The sequence below is a fragment of the Durio zibethinus genome, chromosome 23 (genome assembly GCF_047325235.1).
Source record: "Durio zibethinus cultivar Kanyao isolate XHJ-2024 chromosome 23, ASM4732523v1, whole genome shotgun sequence".
Classification (NCBI taxonomy): Eukaryota; Viridiplantae; Streptophyta; class Magnoliopsida; order Malvales; family Malvaceae; genus Durio; species Durio zibethinus.
The window spans coordinates 2,637,775-2,664,599 of record NC_143184.1 but is presented as its reverse complement, the minus strand read 5'-3'; the positions used below and the strand labels follow the sequence as shown (position 1 = coordinate 2,664,599).

At 35.5% G+C, this 26,825-nt stretch overlaps 5 protein-coding genes and 1 non-coding gene across 7 annotated transcripts; 3 read left to right on the top strand and 3 right to left on the bottom strand.

The window, feature by feature from the left end:
* LOC111313963 (Pyridoxamine 5'-phosphate oxidase family protein) lies at positions 1-2,090 on the top strand. Of its 2 annotated transcripts, none has more exons than XM_089753101.1 (7): positions 1-172; positions 259-308; positions 394-451; positions 575-646; positions 815-910; positions 1,407-1,574; positions 1,727-2,090. In XM_089753101.1, the coding sequence occupies exons 1-7, from the start codon at positions 83-85 to the stop codon at positions 1,826-1,828; spliced, it is 636 nt and encodes a 211-aa protein (XP_089609227.1). In that variant the 5' UTR covers positions 1-82; the 3' UTR covers positions 1,829-2,090. The 2 variants fall into 2 exon arrangements, with proteins under 2 accessions (XP_089609227.1, XP_022770609.2); XM_022914874.2 differs by having other exon boundaries at positions 19-172; positions 614-646.
* Positions 2,091-4,049: 1,959 nt separating this feature from the next.
* LAC6 (laccase 6) lies at positions 4,050-6,697 on the bottom strand. The gene is made up of 6 exons (XM_022914006.2): positions 6,252-6,697; positions 6,006-6,157; positions 5,660-5,904; positions 5,443-5,571; positions 4,294-5,235; positions 4,050-4,188 (listed from the first exon to the last, which is right to left on the bottom strand). The coding sequence occupies exons 1-6, from the start codon at positions 6,375-6,377 to the stop codon at positions 4,058-4,060; spliced, it is 1,725 nt and encodes a 574-aa protein (XP_022769741.2). The 5' UTR covers positions 6,378-6,697; the 3' UTR covers positions 4,050-4,057.
* A 4,963-nt stretch (positions 6,698-11,660) lies between these two features.
* LOC149512092 (uncharacterized) lies at positions 11,661-12,316 on the bottom strand. Its single transcript, XM_089753102.1, has one exon. The coding sequence runs from the start codon at positions 12,127-12,129 to the stop codon at positions 11,851-11,853; it is 279 nt and encodes a 92-aa protein (XP_089609228.1). The 5' UTR covers positions 12,130-12,316; the 3' UTR covers positions 11,661-11,850.
* Positions 12,317-12,520: 204 nt separating this feature from the next.
* TRNAG-CCC (transfer RNA glycine (anticodon CCC)) lies at positions 12,521-12,591 on the top strand. Its single transcript has one exon. It is a non-coding gene; the product is annotated as a tRNA-Gly (tRNA).
* Positions 12,592-12,630: 39 nt separating this feature from the next.
* On the bottom strand, positions 12,631-17,498 carry LOC111313340 (putative alkaline/neutral invertase F). The gene is made up of 4 exons (XM_022914005.2): positions 16,275-17,498; positions 14,924-15,370; positions 13,837-14,395; positions 12,631-13,127 (listed from the first exon to the last, which is right to left on the bottom strand). The coding sequence occupies exons 1-4, from the start codon at positions 17,097-17,099 to the stop codon at positions 12,835-12,837; spliced, it is 2,124 nt and encodes a 707-aa protein (XP_022769740.2). The 5' UTR covers positions 17,100-17,498; the 3' UTR covers positions 12,631-12,834.
* Positions 17,499-19,144: 1,646 nt separating this feature from the next.
* On the top strand, positions 19,145-22,979 carry LOC111313962 (protein KINESIN LIGHT CHAIN-RELATED 1-like). The gene is made up of 3 exons (XM_022914872.2): positions 19,145-20,279; positions 21,048-21,956; positions 22,519-22,979. Exons 1-3 carry the CDS (start codon positions 19,693-19,695, stop codon positions 22,751-22,753), a joined length of 1,731 nt encoding a protein of 576 aa, XP_022770607.2. The 5' UTR covers positions 19,145-19,692; the 3' UTR covers positions 22,754-22,979.
* The last annotated feature ends 3,846 nt before the right edge of the window (positions 22,980-26,825 follow it).

Here is a 26,825-nt window from a genome sequence, read left to right as displayed (position 1 = left end):
GGGCTTGAGGTGGGCTCGCGAATGCGTCTGTATATATGTGAGATTGATAGCTCTATAAAAGTTAAAACAGGAAAGGGAGCGAATGGGAACCGTAACAGCGCCATGGAAGCAGCTTCTTCTCAACGCTTTGGAATCCAATTCCCACCTCAAGCACTCTTCTTTCTTTCAACTCGTTAGCTTTTTTCCGCTTCAGTTTTCTCTGACTTTTTCTTTTTGTTGGAGAATCGTTACTTACCATTTTCTTCACTACGGTTGTAGGCAACGGTTGGATATAACGGAAGACCCTCGAATCGCACTGTGGTTTTTAGGTACCTTATTGATGAATTTGTATGCAAATTCTTGTGAAACTCTAATTTTTGTTTGGAATTCAAAATATTTTGGTTGAATCTACAGAGGATTTCAAGAGAACAGCGACTCGTTTCAAATCAACACCGATAGCAGGAGTCATAAGGTTTTTACATTTAATCTTCCCCTTTTTCTGGATTCTTTCAATTCTCATACTGTCTTTTATCTTTCTATTGAAATTTTGTTGAAATGGGTTTTCTCTTTTTGGTTAAATTTCCTATTGCGGGAGTTTTGTATTGGGTTGAAAAATCATTTGTTAATGTTGCAGATAGAAGAGCTGAAGCATTGCCCTTTTGCTGAGGTAATTTTTGTTTGAGGTATACCCCATTATTTTAAAGGACCTCTTTTAATGTTCACTGTCCTTTGCTTAGGGTCTACTGTTGAAGCTTTTTTTTTTCCTTTAATCTTATTTAATTCATTTCCTTAATGCTTATGTATAAATTGCTTTTCATTTTTCTTTTGGTTGCAGATATGTTGGTACTTTACTGATTCTTGGGAACAGTTTCGAATCGGTGGAAGAATTGATGTTATTGATGGATCCAATCCTGACACCCTAAAAATTCAGGTTAGACAAGAGTCAACCCAACTTTGAGTGCATTATAAGAACTGATTTTTATTGCTAATATTAATGACTTAGGATTTTGGAGTTTACTGAAGCTATCAGAATCAACAATTTATCCATTAAGTTTGGGTGACGGTGCCATCATTGTAGTTAACATCATAGAATTTAAATACTGAATGTATTCCCATTCTATAGAATCATCTATTGTCTATCATTTGCTATTTAATCTCTAAGCTAAAGCAAAATTATTTTGTAACTAAGAAAAACAACATTTTAAAAACAATTTGATGGCTTATTTCACGAGAGCTGAAGCTTAAGGCTTTAGTTGTTTTTAGTATGGTAAATCTAAACCTCAACATTGGCATTCCCATTCTTGCAGTAGCTTATATTTAATCCATGCATAACAATAATTAAGGTACTCTGAAACGAATAAGCACGTTATAACTTATAACTACTATTCCATACTCCCCCATATATATTTATAAAATTTATTCTGCAGCAAAGGGAGAAATCTTGGTTTGCTAGTTCTGTTAAATCAAGGCTACAATACTTGGGACCTAATCCTGGTCTCCCCTTCATAAGTGAGCAACTGAATGAGGAAACTTCTTTAGATCCTTCAGCAGGTCCAGTTGGTGCATTTTGTCTGCTGGTTCTAGATCCTGACCAGGTTTAGTATCTTGTCTACACTTTAGTTCCTTTCTTTAAATATTCAAAAAAAAGAAAAAGTTTGAGGTAGAAATTGGCGAGAGATAGGGTGCTATATTCATTTCTTCATTTTATTGCTTATATGTTAAATTTCAAATTTATCATAATTTGCAGGTTGATTATTTGAATTTGAAGAATAATCAAAGGGTTAAGTTTATATCCACAATACGCTCGGACAGAATGAAAAGCTGGACTTCAGAGATGATCAACCCATAATTTCTGTTTTCTGTTTCTAAAACCGTACTGTGACTGCACATTCGTATCTTCTACGCATTTGATGAATCTGGTGTGATTGATGTTGAAGAAACCTATTCTATATACATTAATTTTCTCTTCAACAGTTGATTTTAGATATTCCATAAATAAATAAATATTTTTTCTTGTTGTTGCACACCTTTCTGTTAGGACAAAGTAAAGATCATGTAATAAAACTCATGACCACTTCTCAAATGAAAATGTACTAAAAGCTGTTACTGGATCTCTCTGTTCTTGTTTAAAAACCCTTGAATCTGCATGCTTGGTTAAATTCAACTCTGTTTGAGAAGTTGCACTAAAGTTGTTTAATATTAGCTAGGAATGGATTCTTATACAAACTGTTACAGTTGGATGCAATTTGAAGCCTTGAAATCAATGGCATTGACAAGAAAAGCCTCTAGGATTTTTTGCTCTTTTGACATGGAGAAACCATCTTCCATCTATATCTTTATATGTATCCTAACTTCTGCAAGTGATCCTTTTGTTTCTCACTGGTGGTCTTACCAGTCTTCCTATATCTTTCCTCCTTTATGATAGATATTAGTTGGGCTGTTATAAGGATGTTAGTTACACATCTTTATTTATTATGAAATGATGTTCCCACCCCTGTTCGCATCCTGCATTTGCTTATTAGATAGAACCTACTGATGCTTAGAAAACTGTTGAAATAATAATTCATAATATATATGCTTATGTGTAATATGTTACTTCTAGTTTATTGTACTACATTCAAGTGCAATGTACTACATGCATTGTAATAAAATAAACCTATAATTCCTGCCTATCATTTCAACTCTCCTACATCTAGGTATCTCTGATAAATATTACTCAATATCATTCTTGTTTTAAACTGCTGTTCTTCACAGTATGATTTTTTCTTTTCCCCTCGAAAGCCAATGACTCACAGTTGCGGCTGAGCGATGAAATGGTCAATCAGATGGGCTCCTACGGGTTTAATTTGAATGATGAATGGAGAAACGCCAAGCTGCATCTTTTTAAGGTACGCTCCAACCCATCTGAGATGTATTAATCTTTTGTTAGCACTCATCCATTACAGTTTAGGATCATATGAAGCGCTGGTGACAGGCATTTACCATCCACCTTTCAAAGGTTATCTTTATGTTGTTGATATATCATCTTTCATCTCAGTTATTTTGACCTAACAACATGCGGATGGACAGGTCTAATTGTGTAAGTCATGTTTGAATATTGATTCTTGGTTGCCTGCACTCTCTATTGCACTAGCACACGTTATGAATTTATTGTTTTCATCAATAAAGCCATCGATCTCTAGGTATTGTTTCCCAAAAATTTTATGTGGATATTCTTATTGTAGTGCAATGAATGGATCTATCATCCATGGCATATGTGTATATCTATGTTTTCCACATAGTTTGCCACTTGAAATGTATATGCCGATCTTCATCACCTGTCGGTCAAGAATTTATACCCATAGCATACTTTTCTTTTCTGGGTCTTAAAACAAATATCATAACAGTTTTTTCTCCCAAGTTAAGGTATATCTATTGGGAAAAAGAACCTGGGCGTGTGACTTGTGCGAAAAAAAGACCGGACCGCCTAGGCCAACTACCTATATTAAACGGCTAAAATAGGAACCTTTTTCTGACCATTAAGAACCGGAAAAATCATGTGAACCTCCTATAACTTTGGGCTGTTCTCAACCCAAATTAAAATGAATTCTTAAAACCCATTTCCATCATGTTATAGCCCATAACTGCCGCCACACCATCTCTCTTCAATATTCAGCTATTGCCCCCCCCCTCCCCCCCCATCACTTTGTCTGGCTTCTAAAAGTGATGTGTTCCTCTTGGGTCCTTTTTAGTTGTTGTCGTCTTCGTTTTTTCTCTTCATGTTTGGATTTTAGATCTTTTTCATACTTTAAACTTCAGGCGATATTTTAAATATAAATACCTGAATCTATCTTGGGGTTTTCCAATAGTTTGGATATTATAATCCATAGCCCAAACAGCCAAAACAAAAAAAAAAAAAAAGTGCTCAGTATGAAAAAAGAAAGAAAAGAAATTTGCAGTTTTATTCCTCCAATCTTTACTTCTTTACATACACAATTTGATAATCAGGGCATATAACAAACACTTGCGCCTAAAAGAATCCTCGATCAGAAAGATCACAGCAACCCATTTCGTTCCATTTATTCGAATGCAAGGGGATCTAGCACCGGGGCAGGTCCGCAGGAGGATGAGGTAGAGTCTCCAGCTCTCCTTTCCCGTTCTTCACTATCAACACCGCACCTAAGCCCCATGACTGGTGTATATCCAAGTGGCAATGCATAAACCAAACCCCTAAATATGACACAAGAATCCGATTATATTTTTTTAGTTGCGATATAATAATAAAAATCTCAAATTTGAGTTGTAATTTGGATTGTTAAGAGAAAAAACAAATACCTGGATTGTCAGCGACAAATCGAATTACTGCCCATCCTCCTACTGGAACACCTATTGTGTTCATATAAGGTGGATCAATCAAGTTAAAATTTGCAGTCTGTGGATTAAAATTCCCGGTACCATATCCCACAACATAAAAGCTGTAGCCATGAAGATGAATAGGGTGGTTTTCAGTGCTGAATGTGCCAGTATCCTGGAAGATAAGCTGCACCCTGCTTCCAAATTCAAGGACCTTGGTCCTAGTTCCGTTGATGGCCTGTGTGTTATTAGGAGCATTATTTGGTGCCCCATTGACAAAGTCATAGAATTTAAGGGGCGCGTCAGGGAAGTCCTCCGTGAAATGACCACCAATCTTCTTATAGTAAGCTTCCAAAACAGAAATAGTAGGCTTGACAAAGCTTATATTGTTCATGGAAGCTGCAAAAGTCCCATTGTTCGGGCCCTGGCAGTTTTGTTGCGGTACCTTGGACTGGCATTTGTTGACATTTAATCCCACGGTGACAAACAGGCTAGTATCAATCTCTTTAGGAACATTAACAGGATTAAGGCTTCTAAGCCCATCCATGACAGTCTTAACAGCAAGATTATCATTAAAGCTTGGCAATTCTGCCGGTAATGATACACTGTTAGGGACAGCACCCAAGTATTGGAAGTAAGCAATGGCTGATATGTTTTGGAACGCAACATTCTGAGCAGACATGTAAGGCCCCATTGCCATGGAGTACTTCCCTATGGGCTGATCAGCAGTGACAAGGACATTCATGGTCTGCCCTGGTCCCAGCATCACACGGTCCGTGGTGAATGGCTTGGTGTACTCAGCATCAGCCTCCACAATTGTTAGTTTATGATTAGCTATGGCAAAGAAGTTCTCCATGTTTAATCCTGCATTAATTAGCCTTAGCAAATATGTCTTTCCTGGAACTACGTCGATCTTGTAGACATCTGTAAATCAGTAATTATATTATTAGAACGATCTATCATTCCGTGGTATGACTTTTAATGAATTATTACTAATGATTACCTTTTGATTGCACATAAGAAGGAAGCCTAGTTTAATTTTATCCATTTTACTTATGGTTCAACAATTAAAGCAGATGATCTAATGTAATTAAATACTGTAAAGAATTGCAGTATAAATATGTTTTTTACCATTGCTGGAGCAATTGTAGTCAGGGCCTGGGTGACCGTTAATGGTAAATGCATCGGCAGGTGGTGAACCTCCTCCGCTTGCTAGAACTTGTCGCTCAAGTTGTAGTACATCTCTCAGCCAATACTCCCCTGCCACATTTTCAGGTTTCAGATCCAAACATAATATTCCATCACAATATTTACAATATTTCAGTAAATTGGATCAAAGGAGATATACCTAGGATTACGATATGCTCTTCGAAAGGGTGTTTGAATGGGTAAGGGACCCCTGTCTTAGGATACACAACAATGGCACCATAAACAGTGGCCCTAAGCCAGGAAACATGGGCATGCCAGAAAAAGGTGCCCTTCTGCTTCACCAATGTGAACTCATATGTAAAAGTCTGGCCAGCTTGAATGGGACACTGGGTAATGTAAGATGGACCATCGAACCAGCATGATAGCTTCTGCCTGACTCCATGCCTGGGAAAATAGGCAGCAATGATTAACGATGACATTAGTAGAGTTCTGGACTTATTTTGATTAATTAGTAAAATCTTCGTCATAGAATTAAAAGAAAATACCAGTGGATTGTGGCATTGAAGGGTGTCTCATTGGTGACCTTGACGATGATTCTATCGTTCTCTTGAGCGTAAACGACAGGTCCTGGAAACATTTTGTTAATGGTCACAATCTCTTTGGTGTTACACAGTTTAGTAACTGTCATCGTTTGTACCTATTTGAAATCAAAGCCTTGGAGTTAGAAAAAACAGAATTGAGAATGTTGAGATAATTGTATAGCGCATCATTTCGAGAGAATTTACTAAGACCTTGAAATCATAGATCCTGGTTGATCTCCCTCCAGGCCACTCATGTGCCATAGCATGGAAAACTTGGGGATAGGTTGACATTGACAAGCTTAAGCATAGAAAAAACAAAGTGGCTAAGTTGGCCATTTTGATTGAGAAGCAGAGAGAAAGTTGGAGTCTATGGAGGGGTAGAGAAGAGGGGCAATTTAAAAGGGTAAAGCCATATAATATTTTAAGCTATGGATGGGAAAGGAGAAAGGTTTTGTCTAGGTGTATTATGTTTGTCAGCTTTCATGATTCCTCTAACATGGTTTCGTGATAATAAGGTGTTGGGTGCGTGATTTTTTTGTGTGACCCATTGTGGGGAAGGGATTTAGCCATCTCTCTGTCTTAACAGGGAGAAAACAGATTATCTATTCTTTTTGATTCATAATCTGTCAACGCTTTCCCAGTTAAATTATGTCTTTTGACTGAGAAAATATGCACTCCAGCTTCTACATTCAAGACCCCACCTCAACAGCTATCACAAGAAGGCTTTCAGCAAGCTTCAGCCGTGAAAACTAAGCCACACCAACCAACGTGTGTTTTTTTTCCTAATAGCGGTTGGCCTTCTATATTTTTGCCTAAGTGCTCCAAACCTCAGGAATATATATCTCATAACTATTCGAATGCAAAAATCTCAAAGGACAATTTTATTACTCTACAATACTGAGCGATTTCATATTTACCACTATCTAGTGTTATCCTTATTCTTTTATATATCTTTCTGTTTTTAAAGGTATGATATTTCATGTAAGTATGTACACATGTACGTATGTGTATGTCTTGCCAATAAAAGACAGCTAGCCCACCCTTTCACTTGAGGTCTTTGTGCAACAGATGAATGTCGAGTGAAGAGAAAATATAAACAAGTAAAAGCAGCAAAAGAAAAGCCATAGCAAAAGGGGAGGATGGGTTTTGTTTGTTCTGCTTTTTTTAGACACCTGACTTTTACTCAATCATAAGCAAAGTTGGAGCACGCCTTCCTAAACCTACTTTTGTGAGAAGGAAAAAGGAAAGGCCACTCTGCACTCTGTGGCAAGAACTTCCAAAGCTGTCTTCTAAATCTCTCTTCCTCTTCCTTCCAAATTGACTAGTCATTATTATATTTCTGCTTAATTGCTTATTATCTCTTGATTAGATTGCTAAAACTAGCTGTTTCATTTCCTTCATTTGTAACTTGCCATGCACTGTTTTCCCTTTTCACCTTTATCACTTTTGAATTTTTTTTTAATTTATTGGGATAGGAACCTTGGATATGATTTTCTGGCACGTTTGACTATGTAATGACCCACCATATTCACCCTAGATAAAGTGGAACCTAATATATATGATTTGATCCTTCAAATTGTGGAATGAAAATTTTTTTTCCCTTGGTACTTGGTTGTTGGTTCACCATATATAATCATTACTTTGACTAACAATATTATCCAGCCTTCTTAACCTCTATTCAAAACTTTTTTCAATCGAATTAACGCACCATTTCTGAATAAATAAGAAGAAGAATCATTATCAAGAAAAAAACAAATAATTAGACCATTGCTTAAAGGTGATATGTTTGCAGCTTTGTAAAGGATTTCCAATTTAAGAGAGAAAAAAAAAAGGGTATGTAGGAGCCATTGGATGATTGTGTCGCAAGGGCATGATCTTGAAACTTCAATGTCAGGCTACAGGCCACGCGTTTGTGATTCTCTCTGCGGCCCTGCTTCTAAAGCGTGTGGTTTTCTTCACAAATTTCAAGCAGGTTTAAAATGGAGCAGTTGGCCTGAAGTGTCCACGTAAAGGAAAGGAAAGGAAAGGTAAAAAGGGGCTTAACCCACGTTTTAACAAATGTCTTCTAATTTTTATGCTCCCAAGCAGCAGTTAAGTAATAAAAAAAATGAAGATTCTAACATCAACAAGTAGTAGGTTTAATCAATTAGACTCGTCTTTTTTTATGAAAAAATCTTGAATTTGAGCTTTATTGATAATCATTTGTTGAAATCATCTCAAATATTTAACTTGTAATAACTTTTTTTATGTTGTTAAATACAACATATCTTGAGTTTTTTCTGTTTCTTACCAAAATTGAAGATTCTAACTGATGAAAAGTCCTTTGCTTTTCTTTCTTCCTATCAATTATGGATGTACAAGGCTGAGACAAAAAAGTTTAGCTAAATAGAGCTGACTTTATGTATATATTTTTAACTACATAAAAATAAATACTACAGGCAACACCATAACTAAATAAGAAAACAAGGGATTTTCAACTCTTTGAATCAAATGATTTCGTATCTAATTTTAAATTGAGAGTCAATGAGCCTCTATGCATGGTATACCCCCGTTGCCCTGTTTGGTTAGTCTTATTGTCTAATTTAATTGCCAACACAGATTTATTTGTTTAGTTTATTTTGCATCCCCTTCCATCCCCTCTGGGGAGTTTTAAATTTATTTGTGCAGTTTATTTCCATGCCTTTGTTTGTGTAATAAGTAGCAGCAATCGTAGCAGCAGTATCATTATCATGGTCATCATTACTTGATTGTTTGCTGGATACGTTGGAATATATTAGTCAGTAAGACTGAATAATGTCTCTTAATGTATAATTAATTTCAGGAAAAAAAATTGTAGGACAATTGACAAATGAGGGGGGAAAACATGTTTCTCTAAAAAGGGTCGTTGTCTTTATGATTGCAAACACAAATGCGAAAGCTGTCCCCGCTACCTGCTTTCCTGATATAATCCAATCCAGTTGCCAGTCGTTTTCTTTTAACAAATCGGTATTGATGGCAAGATTCTGTTCTGGAAAACACTAAAATAAATATTTAACTTGAGGAAATTTTTGAATAAAAAAAGGAACTTGAGCCTTGTTACAACCAACTCATAGAGTTGCTTTTGAAAGCTAAATTCAAAAACAGGATTGAAATCCTCATTTCTGGTCACGGTCTGGTCTGCTCAGCTATTGATCTGCAATCGTAAAACATTCACTATAATTTCAGTTCGACTCCGTGATGACGATGATCACACACAATATCCATTCTTCTGACAAAGATGAGCAGCCATTAGAAGTTTAAACCGTTTCTTCAGTTTCCAATATATTTCCACTGGACCTATAAGTTGGCACATGGAATACCTATAATAAAAACAAACAGGCATCGAGGTAACCCAAGTGTCTGAAAACACTTGGATTGGTTTGCCCAGGAATCAGATATCCAGAAATTCCTCCATGTACAGATGCCAATGTAGCAAACACTGCATTTGACTATAAGATTCTGGTTACCTGGTGTGTTGCGGAGCTTCCAAGGACAATCAGGTCATGGGCTCCAAATCATAAATATACAATAAACATGCATGTAACTTACGGCACCAGGAGACAATATATAACCACCCTCTGTAACTTCCTCTATTCTAATGTGTATTTTATTCATGAAGAAATCACCCATTATCTATTACCAGATACTAGGATAATCAAACAGTGATAGCACTTACTCTGCTTTCTAGTCCTCTGGCAATTCAAGAAAAAGCAGTAAAATCTCATGGCAACAGGACGTCTGGCTTTTAAGGTGAGGAAACGAGGCAAAGTTCAGTTAACAAGAAGTAAGATCTTAAAGGAGAAGCGAGCAAGGCTGTACATTATCCAGCGTTGTGTGTTGATGCTGATTTGCTGGAGAGACCCCAAGGATAAATAATAGATTTGACAAGATTCACCTATCTTAGGAGACATAGATGAGAAATCAAGAGCAAGGCACTGTAAATTAGAAGCTCAATGCACTGAACTTAGCCTTTCTACGTAATATCAAACCGCTTTCAATTAACTCACCTTTGGTCTGTGCAGAATTTTCTTTTCCTTTTCTGCCCTTTTTTTTCATTTTATTTACTATTCTTTTACACAGCAGCATCCTGAATAAAGAGCATATAGTGCATATAATTGCATCCTCAGGCCTCAGAAACTTGTTTCCTTTTCTGTCAGAAATCCCAAAAATAGTAGGCAGACAAGTAGACACACCAAGCTAAAAATCTCATAAGCTGTCTGAAGAACCACAATCATGTATCAAGATTCTAGTATCCGGATTTTGATAAAAGGACTGTTATGTCCATTTTGTAGGAATTAGGGCTAGTAATTTACGATGCATTATTTTCTTTTTGTCGTATATTGTGAGGAAGGCCTAATTTGGAGGCACATACACTAATGCCAGTCCTCGTTATGGTGCTGGACATATAAATGCAATTGTTGACACCTAACATTCGACCATAGAATCTATACAATGAAGATTTCCTAAGCAACACTAGATTGAGAAACAATACTTGAATTACAATAATATTGCTAATAATTAGAATTGCAATACATCAACATATCATAAATTTTTGTGATTCAATACAAATCAATAAGTAATCTCTATGATTTTCTCAAGGGTGGCTTATGAGGTTCTGAAATTGGAAAGGATGCATCAATGATCTAAACAGACAATAGGTGACCAATTGACCCGGATACTTAAGTGAAAAGAGCTTTCACCAAAGTCCCTAAATCCAATACCTAAAAGTTGCCATTTCATCCACCCAGAATCATTGATAAATAATTAAAGCTCCAGCCATAATAAATTCTACCAAAAAAAAATGCAATGAACTCTTTCTTATCTGTGTTAAAACTTAGGAAATGCATGATAATATATCAAGTGAACATATTAGAATTCCAGGGTAGAGCAGACACAAGGTTTTATAGTACCAAAGGGAACTGTCTTGACTAAGAAAACAGATCTCCCATTCTCCCGTTCAAGGGGAAAAAGAAATGCTCCTATGGAATACACAATGAACCGCAACCAATGAAAATAGAATGCTAACAATGAAAACCTAAATTCATTACTGCATCTCATCCCACCTTAGTTTCAGTCAGCGAATAAGATCTAGAAAACATGTTAGAGAGCTTAGTGAAACGAACACTATCACTACAATGCTCTTGGTATTTACTCTTCATGTGTCACTTACTGCAAGTCGCAATAAATCTGCTTGAAATCCAAGGAATCGAGGACAGAAAGTCAAGAAAACTCAGCAAGTTTAAGTCCAGGTAAAAGAAGAAAAGTGAAAAGGAAGACATCAAGAATGAAATTCATTAACATAGAACATAAATGTAACTATTCTAGTCATTGGCCTTAGGCATTCAATAATTCAGTTAAAAGAACAATTTATTAGTAAAATTAAAAAAAATAGTAACAATTAATTCACCTGCTCGCAGTCCATATTAATGGACTTTTCTTTAATGAAGTTTACAGTGTACAAAACAAAATCTTAAAATCATAATCCCAATGAAAAAAAAAAAAGTTTGGGAGATCACAAATAGTATCATACATCCACAAATGAGTCGAAATTTGTAAAGCTGCATCATCTTTGAATTATCCAAACAAAAAGAAAGCTAAAAATGAGAATGAAATTCACAAATTCCATTGAAATTACAATTCAAATAACAAAACAGAAAACAATTTACATCAAATTATAAACTAATGTGTAAGGGAATTGATTCACAATTAACCTAGAAACAGTCTTGACACATATACAAAGAAAAAGAAAAAGTATAGAAACATAAGAAACAAACACTAGAAGAGGAAATAATCAAACGTTGAGCTTATTGGCGGTGGGGTTGGTCCCAGCGGCTGATTCTGGTTGGAGTTGGGGTTGGGGTTCGGGTTCAGTTTCGTTGTGGACCACGGGCTTGGTGAGCATGAGAGGGCGGTCCTTGGCTTCCTCTTCGTCATCGCAATCAGTGGTGCTGAGGTTAATACAGGAACACCGCTCCAATGATGCAAAAAATCCGGAGGCCACGTTGGTGCCCACCCAGCTAGCCATACGATCTAGCTTGTTACAGGATATGAAGCTGCAGCTGTTATCCATCGCCTAATTTGATCAAATTTTTAGATGAGATCTTTTAACAACAGATGTCAGTTAATCAGCCTTGTGCAAAGACTCTTTCTTTTTTCAGCTGCTTTGCTTTCTTTCCTTTTTTAATAACGGATCGTTGGCTGTGATCTGTTGGCGTAATGCTAAGCCGGCTGGAAAGAGAGAGAGAGAGAGAGAGAGAGAGAGAGCAGTTGGGCAATTGCTTTCGATCCAATTTTTCAACTACATTTTTCCGTTATTTTGTTGGACTTGGGCTTAACTAATGGTTTGGGCCCTTGGCATTATTTCTTGCAACTTGTCGCAATTTACAGGTGTGGACGGATGGTGATGGGATTGTCATTGACTTTTTATCTTTAATTAAAGTATGAATCCAGTCGTCAATAAAGCGCATCTGGTGTAGTGGTATCATAGTACCCTCCCACGGTACTGACCGGGGTTCGATTCCCCGGATGCGCACTTTTCCTTTTTGCATCATGCAGTACATGTCAAGACGTGTGGAATCCAACCTTTACAGAGTCCATACTTCATACAACCTCTTATGGCAAAAACTGTCTCAATATGAACATTTTGATACTTTCGCACCGTCCTTTAGGAAAAAAGACAAAAATGCTAATGTAATACCGAAGTGTCATGTTATATGACTGCAAGAATATCCCTATCACCACGATTACATCTTTCCTCTGTCGGATGCAGTTGTTTTTAGAACGAGATAGAGCGGGTGAGCTTTGGCTTGGCAATCCTTTTATCTTCTTCAAGAGAGATGATAGGGAGATTGGCTGGGTTCTCAATCATCATCTTTGCAACCAAGTAGCCAGAAATGCTCCATGTTTGATATTTCCTTGCTTGCTTCCCAACATAACGCCCCGCCTTACCATCATAGTACTCAGGCCATCCATCTTTGGAAAGGCGGTTTTCAACAAGCTCTATGGCTCGTTTTGCAATTTGAGGCCTTCCAGTCTTGATACACGCTGCTGTGAGTAGCCATATCAGAGCTGTATACAATATTCAAAATACCAGGTCAATCAACATTACAAAAATCATCACTGCATAAATCATTTTCAAGGAAATAATTAAACAAAGCTTTAATCAAGTACCAAAAGTTCATATTCATTTCATGCTTGATGGTTCTAAATTCATTGGACGTTTTCAGTTGTGCCAGCGGAGTCTATTCACACTTACCCTAGATGTTACCTTATGAAGTTTATCAGCAGAATCAGACCATAGAGCGTTTTAGAGTAAAAGACTAGTAAATTAAGCAGATTTTGACACTGTTGAGGCAGTGATCACCCAATTATCCAAATTGCTTCCAGCTTTCCACACCCTGGGAGCATTTTGACAGCTTGCAGACAGATTTTTTTGGTAATATTCACAACAGAAAGTTCTGCTACAGCCTAAAAGAGGCCGCAACAAGGACCAAGCAAATCCTGTTGTATCAACAACACCTTAATTGCGTATTATGCATGGGAAATATAACTGATCCACCTAAAACAAAACAAAACGAAATCCGAACCTGATAAATAAAGTATGTTAAAAAGCCATTTATCTCCTAACAAAGTCCTAAATCAATCAATAGTCTCTTAATTTAAAGATCAAAGGCTAACAATAAGATAACCTTCATTGTTAATAGAAAATTTAAATTAAATAACATAAATACAGCTATGCAAATAACATACTATGGAACTTTATTTTCATGACACATACCTGGCCATGATCCACCATTATGGTAACTCCATCTTGTGTTTTTGGGATCAAATCCAGTGATAATTCTCCATTCATGACCCTCCAGGGCTGGATAAACTATCTTCAAAGGCATCTCTCCTATCAAGTCCTCCCAACGCTCCTCAATCAAATCCATAATTGCTGATGCTTGTGCAGGTGTAGCAAGTGAACTCAAGATTGCAATGCAGTTTCCAACCAAAAACCAGCGGAAATCCATTCGAGCAGGGCTGACATTACCAATAAGATATCCCCCCCGTAAGGGCATAAAATCAAACAGCCAATCAGGAATGGACTCAGGGATGACATTAAACTTATTGACAGCGGTGTGGGAATACTCCTCAGTTTTGTAACGATATATGTTGTTTAACTGTGTGAAATCAAGCCAGTAGTATTTTTGGATGTGAAAACTGAGAGCAGCGATGCGCTTATCAATACGCTCAATCAGTTCCTTGCCATCTCGCTCTGGTTTCAGCATCTGCCTAGAGCACCTCAGTGCAAAATAGAAGAGAGCTTGGATCTCAATAGGATACCCATAAATTCCCTGCCCAAAGTGCAAGCACATTAAATTCCACTCAATCTCAGTGCAATGAAAAATCACTAATCCCAATGAGCTAGCACATTAAATTCCACAAATCACACTCAATCTCAGTGCAATAAAAAATCACCAAGTAGCAGCAACCAACCAACTCTCAAAGCAACTCAAGGTATTGCAATACATAAAATGAGTTCAAACAATTAAAATGATGTTTTGGGAGCTATAATACATTGCTCATCCACAAAATCAAGCTAGAATTCTACAAACTCACACAAGTACTAGCATGGTGAAACTGACCAGTTTGCCTTCTCTGCTACTAGACAAGAGCCAGGACAGATCACAGGCTCTAAGGGCACTACAATATTGCCAACTTAGATTAGCTACCTATATACTTAATATTAGAGTAGTAGTGATAACAAACCATTCTAACTCCTGATCTTGTTTCAAACAAGAACTACATATCACTGAGAACTCAAAGGATACTTCTGCAATAACAAGAAGACTCAATACTTCTGCAATAACAAGAAGACTCACCATCCTCCTATCAATCATGCTACACCCATCTGCACATAGAAGTGTAGGAAAAGTGTCAAATCCATCTGAAAGGCAAAGGTTAAGTATCAGCTTCATTCCTCTCTGCACCTCAGGCATTTCTGAAAGCGTATAATCATGCGTGCACTTGGTATACGACCTTAGCAGGATGATCCACCAGAACCCAGAGTCAACAGGAGCAACTCTTCCTATTGCACTCCCGCCAAAATCTGCAACCAAGGTTTCCTTCTGCCGATGTGTATCATAAAGAACTTTAAAACTGGCAGGCATGACACCTTCTCCAAGTGTAAAGTTGTCAATCCTTTTCTCCCAACCTTGGAGGTGGAGAGTCTTTAACAGAAAGTTCTTTACTATCTCTGGTTCGCCACCAGCAGTGGCTGGTCTCATTAGACAGGCTAAGCCACTGGGAACAAAGTCTCTTATAAAAACCTGCAATATAAGAATGGGGCAAGAATAGTGGTTCAGTGCAATTGGCACCTCTGCAATAAGGCATTCAACTTGAAAAACGGCAGCACTATGAATTTGATCAAGCAATAATACATGAAATGCTATGATTGAATAATAGCTAAACAAAAAAAAAAGGTTCTGTTTGTAGTGGGTGTAAAGGTCTCACTCACTAATTCCTCTCACTAGCATCTACAAAGAATGGTAATCTTGGAAAATTCTCTTCCACGTTTGTTTTAAAATAAATTTGAAAAATATAATCACTCATGCCACTCCCAAAATATTAAGTTTCAACTCAAAATAATTTGTAAAGACCACAATAGTCAAGCATCCCACTTAACTACTTAAAGGAAAACTTCAACTGATTTATCTTTCAACTCTAATCCCTAGCATTCCCACAAATTAAATTTGCAAATATATGTAGGGCAGGTCGTGAAGTGTATATTAGACCACATATTCGCCAGATGAAAACGAAAAGATTACAAAACTAAAAGGCGCAACTACTTTCATAGCAAACCAAATAATAGGAAGCGAAACTATATATCAAATAAGTAAAGAAAAAGACTAAAAATTAGATATACGCGCTTATCATGAACGCAAAATAAGAATTTCCTTAACACCCTTCAGAAAAACAGAAAATGCCTCAAAATGCTATAGAAAGAGCAAATTGGAATAAGTAAATTTCTGAACATCAAATAGACTCCTAACAAGCATTGATTTGAAGGCTAAAGAAAGACCGCAGCGCATACACATTCTAAGAGAAATGGAGCTTTACTGCAAAATAGCCAAACGAAAGAACATAAAAATACTATAACAAAACAGGAGATGTATTGAATTTGAAAAATCAAAAGAAAACAAAAAACGATAACAAATAACTAACAAATCATACCTGATTGTAATTCAAAGCCTCAGCGATAGGATCCATAGCCGCGAGCGTTCCCACAGGCTTGCCTTTGTAATATACGTAAGATTTCTGTAATCTCTCCCACGCTTCTTCCATCATCGCACCGTTCTCTGCACTCCCCGGATGACTGTCGACCGATCTAATCGCATGCAATAAACTGTTGAGTTCAAAGTTCTCAAGACTCGAGCCTACGCTGGGACACGGCTTCAAGGACATCTGTACAACGCTGGCGTTATCAGAGACGCTCTCGTTGCTCTGCACTCTCGCCGTCTTCTTCGGCTTTCCCGGTTTGTCGGTCGATTCTTTTTCTTCCTCCAACTTGGATGACTCTCCTTTTCCAACAGAGTCTAGACATATCTCTTTTGGTATGTTTGGACTCTCTCGGTGGCTTGATTCTAGAGAAGTCTTTCCTTTATCAGTTGATTTTACATCTTCAGTTTCTAAAGAAGGCGAAGGTTTCTCAAGAGATTCAGAAACTTCTTCCTCTTCTTTAGAAATATTTTCGTCTTGTGAATGTAGAGATTTCTCAGTAAATTTAGACTTCTCAAACACCATAAAATCAGAGAATTTCTCACTGGCTTCGTCACTTTCTTTCTCCATAGTTTCGGAAGGCCGTTCCTCAATAGGGATTGTGCACTCTTCTTTCTGTTGAAGATCGAACAAAGAATCCGCTGAATTCACCTCTTTTCCCAACGAAGCTTCTAGTTCTTTCTCACTGTATTCGGCAGAGAGAGTCGAAGAAAGCGTAGGAGCCGCCTCTGCTTCCTTTGTATCCACAAGAAGATCTCGCAGAGATATCCAAGTTGACATTCTAAAGGAAAAAAAAATGATCAGCGTAAGATTTTAGAGAGATAAGCAAGCAAAATTGCCTTTTAGAGAGAGATACCTTTCTCAGCTCTTCGCTTTTAGGCGGGACGCCAAAAAGGGGTTGGGCTAGAGAGGAATGTGAAGTGTGTACTGTAATTCCGTTTTGGCGGTTAGAGAGGGACTTCAAGAAATCTGGACGGTGTTTAGGTTTAGGTCTTAATGTCTAGCTTATTTACGAATGTGCTATTCCTCGTTTCATGCCTTGGTTATTTGATAAAAGTAATGATTTTATGGATAATTTTATTAATGACCTATCTTATTAATGCCTTGGAAAGTGAAAAATGTGAATCTGTTTGATTTGACACAACAAGAGGCTATATACGAGCTTTTTTTTTTTTTTTAGCAAAAGTATTTTTATTAATTTAAATTAATATGTTAGCAAAACATTCTCACATCTAATATTTAAGGATTGAAACTGTGATTGTAAACGAGAGTCCCTCTTGAGATAATTTTTTCAAATGATAAAATCACAAGAATAAGATAGTGCAAAGTATAATATAAAAGGCTGAAAAACTTTATATCTAAAATTAATAATAATAATCAATATTATTCATTTAATATATGTTTTAAAATTATAATTATTTTATATTATAAATTTTTACATTTTCAAATTAATATTTATTGTAAGAAGTTCAAAATTAATTTGTGTATTTTTATTTTTTAATATTTTATATATAGTATAATTTTTTTTGTTTTTCTTTTATTATGAATTTAATAGATTAGTTTATTTTTAATTAAATTTGTTTACATATTTTATATTTTAAAAATTAATTTACCTATCTATAAATATATTTATTGATTTAATAATTTAATTATATTTTATTACAAAATAAATAAAATATTAATAATATTTTATAAATTATTATGTTTAAACAACATTAAAACCATTAACTTGTGTATAATATTCATGGTTATTTTTATACTTTTAAATAAATTAATATTTAATTTTTTATAATATCAAATAAAGTAATTTTAATTTTTAAGAATTAAAATCATTAATTAAACAAAAATAATTTTAAATCATGAATGTTAAAATCACTTTTATAATAAAATCATATTGATTATTACAATACGATTATAATTTTACAAAAAAAAAAAAAATCAAACATTACCGTATCTCGTAATCTAATAATTATTGCATTAACCGTATTAATATGTTGCATTAACAATGATATTGTCTATGGGAAACCGTACTGCTCCTCAGTAAAGACAAATTCATATTCTTGATCAAAAGATTAGTGTTGAGGGAAAACAATTCCAAATCTAATAGCTAAAAATTGTATGGTGATATATAGTAAGGACCCCATTCCTCTATGAAACCGTTCATCACAAAAAACTATATGTCATAATCAGCACAGTCAAATAATTTTTATATCAACAATGTTAATCCCTTACATCAATGTAATATTAACATTTATTGGATTTTAATTTTGAGATTAAATGTGAATATAATAACATCTTCAATTTTTCCGAAGGAGCATATGACGATATTACATTTCTCGTACATCATTAAAAATATCAGGATAGATGGAAAATAGATAGGCAAACTCCAGGACTAAGTGATAGAATAATGTATCTTATCTCTTTCTTTCTATAAATAAAAAGCTTCTAAAACTTTTATACATGGAGTTAATTACTGATTTAATGTAGATAATCCCAAAAAAAAAAGAGAGTAGATTATATGCAAAAATATATTTCAAACTTAGTTTTATCATAAAATTGGTCTATCAGTCCAAAATTATTCATCATGATAATTTTTACTAAGCCATCTTATTATAGAAAAGTGGATTGAGAAAATAAAAACTATTTTGGACTCTTCTTTTTCCATGAAATAAAAAGGTTGCATGGGCATAGTTCAGTTCCCTTTAAGTGGAAGAAATCGTCGTACAATCGTATGTATCATTGAATTGAACACACAAAGTACATACACCCTCTACTCTGCGAAGAGATTATTTTCAGTCCACAAAAGAAAAAAAAAAAAAAACCGGCTATCAAATTATTCTTTAGAGAACGAAAAATTAAATAGGTGAAAGAAACAGAAAGACGAGTACTGGCATAACTAACAATCTGACAAGAAATAATGGGCGAATATTGTCGCTCAACAACCAGGCGGGACCTTCCTACTCTCAGCTAAAACACTACAAAACGAATCAACCAAAGGGGTGGCAGCCAGGAAATGAAGGCGAAACCCCCACTCTCCTTAAAAATTAAGTAAAAACTGTTCTACTAGAAAAGAAAAACGAATGAGTAAAGAGGAAGACTCTTCACGCTCATGAAAGCCCCAAAATCTCTCGTTGAATGGATTTCGTATCTCTCTTCCTTCCTTTTTTCTTTCTAAAACTCTTTATCAAATTAAAGTACCCAAATTCTTTGATCATGGGACGTTTCCTCCAAGCAACCCTCCACCTCCACCTGCATCACTGTCATCACCATTAATAATCATTCTTCCCTTCTCTTTTGCTCTATTTTAAAATTCTATATGCTGGTTTCTTACAAACCAAAAATTTTCCAGTTGCGAAAAAGAAATCCTTAGCCAATGCCGGGTCTAGTTTCCGTTAAAACTCCACCCAGTGCGACGCCGTTGCGGATTCTCGTAGCCGGAACAGAAAATGGCCGTGGCTCCAAGCGAACTCCATCTCCGTCACCTTCGGTTTCACGTTCCAGGCCAACAAAAAGAACCCCAGATAAAACCCACTTTGATGAATCCTCTCTCGACAATCCGGATCTGGGTCCATTTCTCCTCAAGCTCGCCCGAGATACTATAGCTTCCGGTGATAACCCTAATAAGGCCTTGGATTACGCCATTCGAGCCTCGAAATCGTTCGAGAGGTGTTCGGGTCCGGGTTTGGAGCTGGCTATGAGCTTGCACGTTATGGCGGCGATTTATAGTAGCTTGGGGAGGTTTGAAGAAGCGGTTCCCGTTTTGGAGCGGTCCATTGAGGTTCCGGATATTGGAAGCGGGCCGGATCATGCGCTGGCGAAGTTTTCTGGGTACATGCAGTTAGGAGACACGTATTCAGTGATGGGTCTATTGGACCGGTCCATTAAGTGCTATGAGTCCGGGTTGAGGATCCAGATTGAAGCTCTTGGGGATTCGGATCCTAGAGTTGCTGAGACTTACAGGTAACTAACAGACCGTTATTTATTGATTTACCATTTGGTTGGTGAGTTCGGCGCGTGCTTGTCTTTGGCCGTGGAAGTGCTGCAATGCGCCTTGTTTTGTAAGTGGCGTTGAGGCTTGTGGGCCCAACGTGTCGTTAAATGGCTGAACAAGTAGGTATGAGCCGTTGCTTCGGGATTCGTGTTGAATATTTACTGTTCACCCTCCTGACAATTCTAATACGCATACTGCAGCTACCAGACTGGCTTCTGCTTTCATAACTTTTTTTATACGAATCACTTTTTAAGTGATTCGTATTGTTTGAAACTTTGATATGAAGTGTCGTGATTAGTTTATTACTGTGAGATTTTTTTGCTGAAGAATCTTGTCAAGTTGATATTGTTTGTTCATGTGATGTAACTTGAGCCTTAAGATAGCAATTATAGCTATAGCACTGGACTGCCCTTACCTTCATTGTAGAGGTTGGAATAAAACGTGAGTTTCTGAGAAACAGCTACAAGCCTATTACTTGTGATCTGAGAGGCCATTACTGAATTAGAGAAATAAGAATTGGTTTTAATGATGATAATAATAGACTAAAGTTTAAAGACATGTTGCAGGCAAGACTAGGTCCTCGTGAACCAGATTATAGGTTCCAATTGATAGTTTAGAGCCATACAACATAGTATCCTCTTCTGTACCTTTGGGTTTGGGTATTTTCTCTCATTACTAAATATGGTTTTCAAAGATTAAGTAGCATAACTGCATTTTCAACTGACTGAAAATGGCAGGTATTTAGCTGAGGCCCATGTTCAAGCAATGCAATTTGATGAGGCAGAAAATCTCTGCAAGAAGACACTTGAAATCCACAGGGAGCACAGTGCACCAGCATCACTTGAAGAAGCAGCTGACTGCAGGCTTATGGCCCTTGTGTGTGAGGCAAAGGGAGACTACGAGTCTGCCCTCGAGCTCCTTGTCCTTGCTAGCATGTCAATGATTGCTAATGGTCAAGAAAATGAGGTGGCTGCTATTAATGTTAGCATTGGCAACATTTATTTGTCCGTTTGCAGATTTGATGAGGCAATATTTGCCTACCAGAAGGCACTTACAGTATTTAAATCCACAAAAGGTGAAAGTCATCCTTCTGTGGCATCAGTCTTTGTTCGTCATGCTGATCTTTACTACAAGACGGGCAAGCTAAGAGAATCCAAATCATATTGTGAGAATGCCTTGAGGATATATGCAAATCCTGTACCTGGAACTACATCAGAGGAGATTGCCAGTGGATTGACTGAAGTATCAGCCATCTATGAAGCTTTGGATGAGCCTGAAGAGGCTTTGAAGCTCCTTCAGAAGGCGATGAAGTTACTGGAGGACACCCCTGGCAACAGAAGCACCATTGCCGGAATTGAAGCACAGATGGGTGTGATGCTCTACTTGGTTGGGAGGTATAGGGAAGCTCGAAGCTCTTTCGAGAGTGCTGTGGAAAAGCTCCGTGCTAGTGGGGAGAGTGAATCAGCTTTCTTTGGAATTGTATTGAACCAGATGGGACTCGCCAGTGTGCAGCTGTACAGAATAGATGAAGCGGTCGAATTATTTGAAGAGGCAAGAAGCATATTGGAGCAGGAATGTGGCTCATGTCACTTAGAGACTCTTGGAATTTATAGCAACCTTGCTGCCACCTATGATGCCATGGGAAGGTGAGCATTCTTCGGCATTTATTCCATGTTCTTATTTAAGTCATTAGCCATGTAGTCCCTGTATTTTTTTTAGCTGCTCTGGTTACTTGCTAGGTATCTGTATCTATTATGAAATATCATCGCTGCATATGCAATGAAAATCTTCTTGCATAGGCAGGTTATCTAAGAAAGCATCATAGATAATGGCAATAACCCTCTCATATTAGAAAACGCTTATCTAGATTTACCCACAAGGTGGCAAGGGTAACTTTCTGTCTTGTCAAAATCTCTTGTAAATGAACGTCAGTTATCTTTGAAACATTTTAAACAATTTATGATATTACTGGTTTATAGTTCTTTAGAATGATGTTATTAGTCTAGTTAAAACATTTAAAAGTTAAAAGCAATTTACAATTTGCTCATTTGATGACACAGTAAAAAAGGTCCTTGAATTACATATTGAACTTTTTATATATAGTTGAACTGCATCCACCCCTTCTCTGTTTTGTTTTTTTTTTAATCTGTGACCTCTATAATTCACTTTGGGCCTGCTTTATTGAACAAGAACTTTTGTTATTCACAGGGTAGAAGATGCAATTGAGATATTGGAATACATCCTCAAGATCAGAGAAGAAAGGCTTGGAACAGCAAATCCCGACGTTGATGATGAAAAGAAAAGACTAGCTGAGCTCCTGAAAGACGCCGGAAGGACACGAAACAGAAAAGGAAAATCACTAGAAACTCTTCTTGATGCCAACTCGTATAGAACCAAGAAGGAAAGTGCAAAGAGGCGGTCCATGTTTGGTTTTAGATCTTGACTGAAGCATGACACCTTCTCGCTACCCTTCTTTTATATTTAACATAGAAAATCAGCTAAATATCAAGGGTCTCAACTTAGTGGAACCTTCATGCTCCTTAATACATATGTTCCAAGTTTTTCGTTTCTGCTTAACTTGATTTGATTGTTGATTTGGATTGGATTGGAATTGGATAAATAATTTGTAGTTTTGAATCGATTCAAAGTCGTTAGATATCTTTTGAAAATTTCTATTGTCATGACAATGAATCAACAAATTTTTTTTTTACTCTAAGCTAGTTGTTTAGAGTTAAATTAGCATATTACGAATCCTAACATGATAAAAACTAGTGGTCTAGAGTATAAAAAGAAAGATGCGACTCCGTGCACGAAAGTCTTAAATCACCAGGTTTGGAGAGAATCAATTATATGCAGTCTTATCCCACCTCCACCATTTTGTAAAGAAGCTATTTATGCGAAATAAGGAAAACTCCGAGACCAGACAAATATGGCGAAGAGTGCAAACTCTCCATGAGATCTGCAGTTTGACTCCCAATTCATGGTGTCGTAACATCTAGATATGAGAATTTATTGTTATATATTAACTTGAAGAGTCGTCATCAATATTTTTTATTTAGATGTGATTGATCATCTAATCAAATCTATCTTTTTTGTAGAAGAATCCTAAGTTTGACTTAGGTATCTCTAAAAGATAAATTCAATGTCTACAAAACTAAGACTAGGTCTGGGAATACGGTTATGTGTGAGAAAAGTTATAACACTTCACAACGCCCATCAGAAGATGATATCAGCTCGATTTTATGTTATCCAATAAGCCTTAAAAATTATCAAGTAATTAATTATTAAAAATTATCCTTAATTAACTCTAATACTTTTGATAGAAAATTAAAAAAAAATTTTCACCTCAAAAATATGCAAGAAAATTACTGTTTCTCTTGTAGAGGCTCCATTGTTGAATTATTTAACATTTAAAAATTTTTCAAAGAAAGAAAGAAAAAAATGATTCAACTTTTGATATAAATTTTTTTCTTTTTGTTTTATATAAAAAAAACTCATTGATTTTATACAAGAAAAATTGATACTTTTAATTTTTCCTTAAAAATGTTTTTCTTGATAATTTTTATTTTTAAGAAAAATTTGTACTTCCAACTTTTACTCAAAATACTTTTTTCTGAAATTTTAATTTCAAAGAAAATTGATACTTTCAACTTTTTCTCAAAATGTTTTTGAAAATTTTTATTTTAGAAATTTTATTTTTAAGAAAAATTGATACTTTCAACTTCTTCTCAAAACTATTTTTAAAAAAATTTTATTTTTAAGAAAAATTGATACTTTCAACTTTTCCTCAAAATATATTTTTTTTGAAAATTTTATTTTCAAGAAAAATTAATACTTTTAATTTTTCCTTAAAAATGCTTTGTTTAAAGAATTTATTTTATATTTTTTCTATTCTTTTTAAATTTATTCATGCAAAAATACTCTTAAAAATAAACAAACACATAAATAAAATAAAAAATATAAAAAAAATCGAAATGGCTCAGCTGGGAATTCGATGCGGCTCAACTTCAGGCATAGACAACAGCTTGGATGATGCGATTTAGAAACTCGGCTAGCCTGAAAAGATTAGTTGAGGGGCAGGTCAAACTTAGGTCAAAAACGGGTTACGCTACAGGTTGGGTCACTCGAATGGAAACACGCGGATACTAATAGTCACTTAACTCCAAAACGACGTTGTTTCAAGGCCCTATAAAATGCCAAATTCCTTCTTTCTACTTCAAATCTTCTCTTCCCCTTCTTTTCTCTTCCTTCTCTTTCTACCCGGATGAACACTGTTTAAATATCAATCGGATTCTAAAAATTATTGTCGAAATCTAGGTTGGGTTGCCGAAAGTTCATCGAAAAATTCAACTTTCATCGGAATCTTTATCGGATTTTAGAATTCCCTATCGAAAAATTCAAACAACATAGAAAAATTCGTCGAAAAATTCAACCGACGTCGAAAAATTCAATGAAAACTAAAAATTTTCAAGAAATTTTTCAAAAAAAAACTCCAAAAATTCTATAAAAAATCTTAAAAATCCTAAAATTACCTTTGACACCCTCTAAAATTTTTTTGAATTTTGCCTTTTGTTTTCTGCTTTTTTTTTTCTCTATGTGTGTGTCTTTTTTGTTCTCTGTGCCAATTTTATAGTAAAATTTAAAAGAATCCTTGATTAACTCAACCTTTGACAAGATTTTGATATTATCAGAAACTTCATATTTTCTTTAAACAAATTCAATCACTTAAAAAAGCTATCAGCATGCATTCACACGGTAAAATTTTATCTTTTCCTTTTTTTTTGCTGATATCCTAAAATAAAATATAAAAAAAAAATTAAAAAAAATAAAAAAAAATAAAATAACAAATACCTAGGCCTAATTATTTGGCCCCATTGAACTAGGCCTAATAGGCTTAGGCCCAAATTCTGTTGGCCCAAGCCTAATGAGTTTGGGTTCGGACCGATTAGGGTGTCTACAGCTATCCTTTTTTGTGCAACAGGAATTATGCAAAGACGTAGACACCCCACATATGATCAACCCAACACCTTCATCTTTTTCATTTTTTTTAACAAGTAAACAAAACTCCTCTAAATAGAAGCTCAATGACTTTGAAAAAAATAAACAAAGCTCCTCTAAACAGAGGCTCAACGACTTTGAAAAAATAAACAAAGCTCCTCTAATTAGAGGCTTAACAACTTTAAAAAAAATAAACAAGGCTCCTCTAATCAGAGGCTTACAACTTTTGAAAAAATAAATTGCTTCTCGACAGTCATGACCAGAGGAATCATAGATCAGATTTGATAAAATTTGCAATGGATACTCAAAGATTCACAATTTGAGTTTGAAAATAAAAAGTTTGGATTCGTAAAAACCTCTCAGCTTCGCAAGAGCTCAATGAAATTTGATTTTCAAAATTCAGTTTTATAAAGATTCAAATTTACAAGATCTCAAGATTCGCATTTGTAAATTGCAAGATTCGCATCCAACATTTAAATATTCTCATTTGAATTTTGGAGATTCACATCCAAAAGTTTAAGTTTTTTCGTTTGAACTCGAAGATTCACATCGAAAAGTTTAAAGCTTCTTATTCTAGTTCAAAGATTCACATCCTAACAAACTTTAGGGTTTCACATCTCAAAAATTCTCATTCGATAAATTTCGGGTTTCACACCTCAAAAAATCTCATTTGAAATTCAAAAATTCTCATTTGAATTCGAAGATTCACATTCGATAAATTTTGGGTTTCACACCTCAAGACCCCACTATCTCACATTGCATAAGTTTCATCAATCAATATCTATTATTTTCATCACTTGACCACCATTCATAGGCTTCTCAATTGTAACTATTTTAGAACAAATTCTATCTATTGATCCATACTATTTTCATCGATTAATCACCATTTACAGGTTTCTTAGCATTAGCCATTCTAGAATGAATTTTGTCCATTGATTTTCATCATTTAATCACTGTACATAGGTTATGTCGATCAATCTATTACCATATTCATCTTTTAATCACATCATCTTTTTAGATTTTATTAAGCAATCCATCAACATGTTCAACATTTGGCCATCCCATATGTCATTTTTCAAGTTTCTGCCATATCTTCATCATTTTTGCCTCCGATCATTCTAGATTTCTTTTCAAAGGAATACAAGAACATTTTAAGCACATATTCATTCATTCATTATCATTTTAATTTTTGACAAACATAATGGAATCATACATTTTCTCAATTTATTCCAAAGATGTGCGAACAAAAGAGCACAAGATGCACTAAGAGAAAAGTAATCAATGAGGAGTGAGTTTTGGTACAAAAGTAAATGGAAAAAAGAAACAAGTTGGACGTATGTCATTAGGATAAATAAATATTCAGACAATTTTGAACATTAATTCAAGATTCTTTTTCAAAAACTCATTTCATTGATTGTCGAAATTATTTTGAGCTCATCAAACTTTGCCCAAGCTTTGGAAGATTTTTAGATGCCTTAATCTTTCATATATTTAAAAATTTTCAGCTCAGAGATTTA

Bases quoted from the DNA above. Each gene is read 5' to 3' on its own strand.
- LOC111313963 (XM_089753101.1), top strand. From the start codon at position 83: ATGGGAACCGTAACAGCGCCATGGAAGCAGCTTCTTCTCAACGCTTTG. The intron at 173-258 runs GTTAGCTTTTTT...CTACGGTTGTAG, and splicing joins ACTCTTCTTTCTTTCAACTC to GCAACGGTTGGATATAACGG. The intron at 911-1,406 runs GTTAGACAAGAG...TTTATTCTGCAG, and splicing joins CTGACACCCTAAAAATTCAG to CAAAGGGAGAAATCTTGGTT.
- LAC6 (XM_022914006.2), bottom strand. From the start codon at position 6,377: ATGGCCAACTTAGCCACTTTGTTTTTTCTATGCTTAAGCTTGTCAATG. The intron at 5,572-5,659 runs GTATATCTCCTT...AAAATGTGGCAG, and splicing joins AGAGCATATCGTAATCCTAG to GGGAGTATTGGCTGAGAGAT. The intron at 5,236-5,442 runs GTAAAAAACATA...ACTGATTTACAG, and splicing joins CTACAATTGCTCCAGCAATG to ATGTCTACAAGATCGACGTA.
- LOC149512092 (XM_089753102.1), bottom strand. From the start codon at position 12,129: ATGGATAACAGCTGCAGCTTCATATCCTGTAACAAGCTAGATCGTATG.
- LOC111313340 (XM_022914005.2), bottom strand. From the start codon at position 17,099: ATGTCAACTTGGATATCTCTGCGAGATCTTCTTGTGGATACAAAGGAA. The intron at 15,371-16,274 runs GTATGATTTGTT...CTTATATTGCAG, and splicing joins AGGCTTTGAATTACAATCAG to GTTTTTATAAGAGACTTTGT. The intron at 13,128-13,836 runs GTATGTGTCATG...TATTGTATACAG, and splicing joins TAATGGTGGATCATGGCCAG to CTCTGATATGGCTACTCACA.
- LOC111313962 (XM_022914872.2), top strand. From the start codon at position 19,693: ATGCCGGGTCTAGTTTCCGTTAAAACTCCACCCAGTGCGACGCCGTTG. The intron at 20,280-21,047 runs GTAACTAACAGA...TGAAAATGGCAG, and splicing joins AGAGTTGCTGAGACTTACAG to GTATTTAGCTGAGGCCCATG. The intron at 21,957-22,518 runs GTGAGCATTCTT...TGTTATTCACAG, and splicing joins ACCTATGATGCCATGGGAAG to GGTAGAAGATGCAATTGAGA.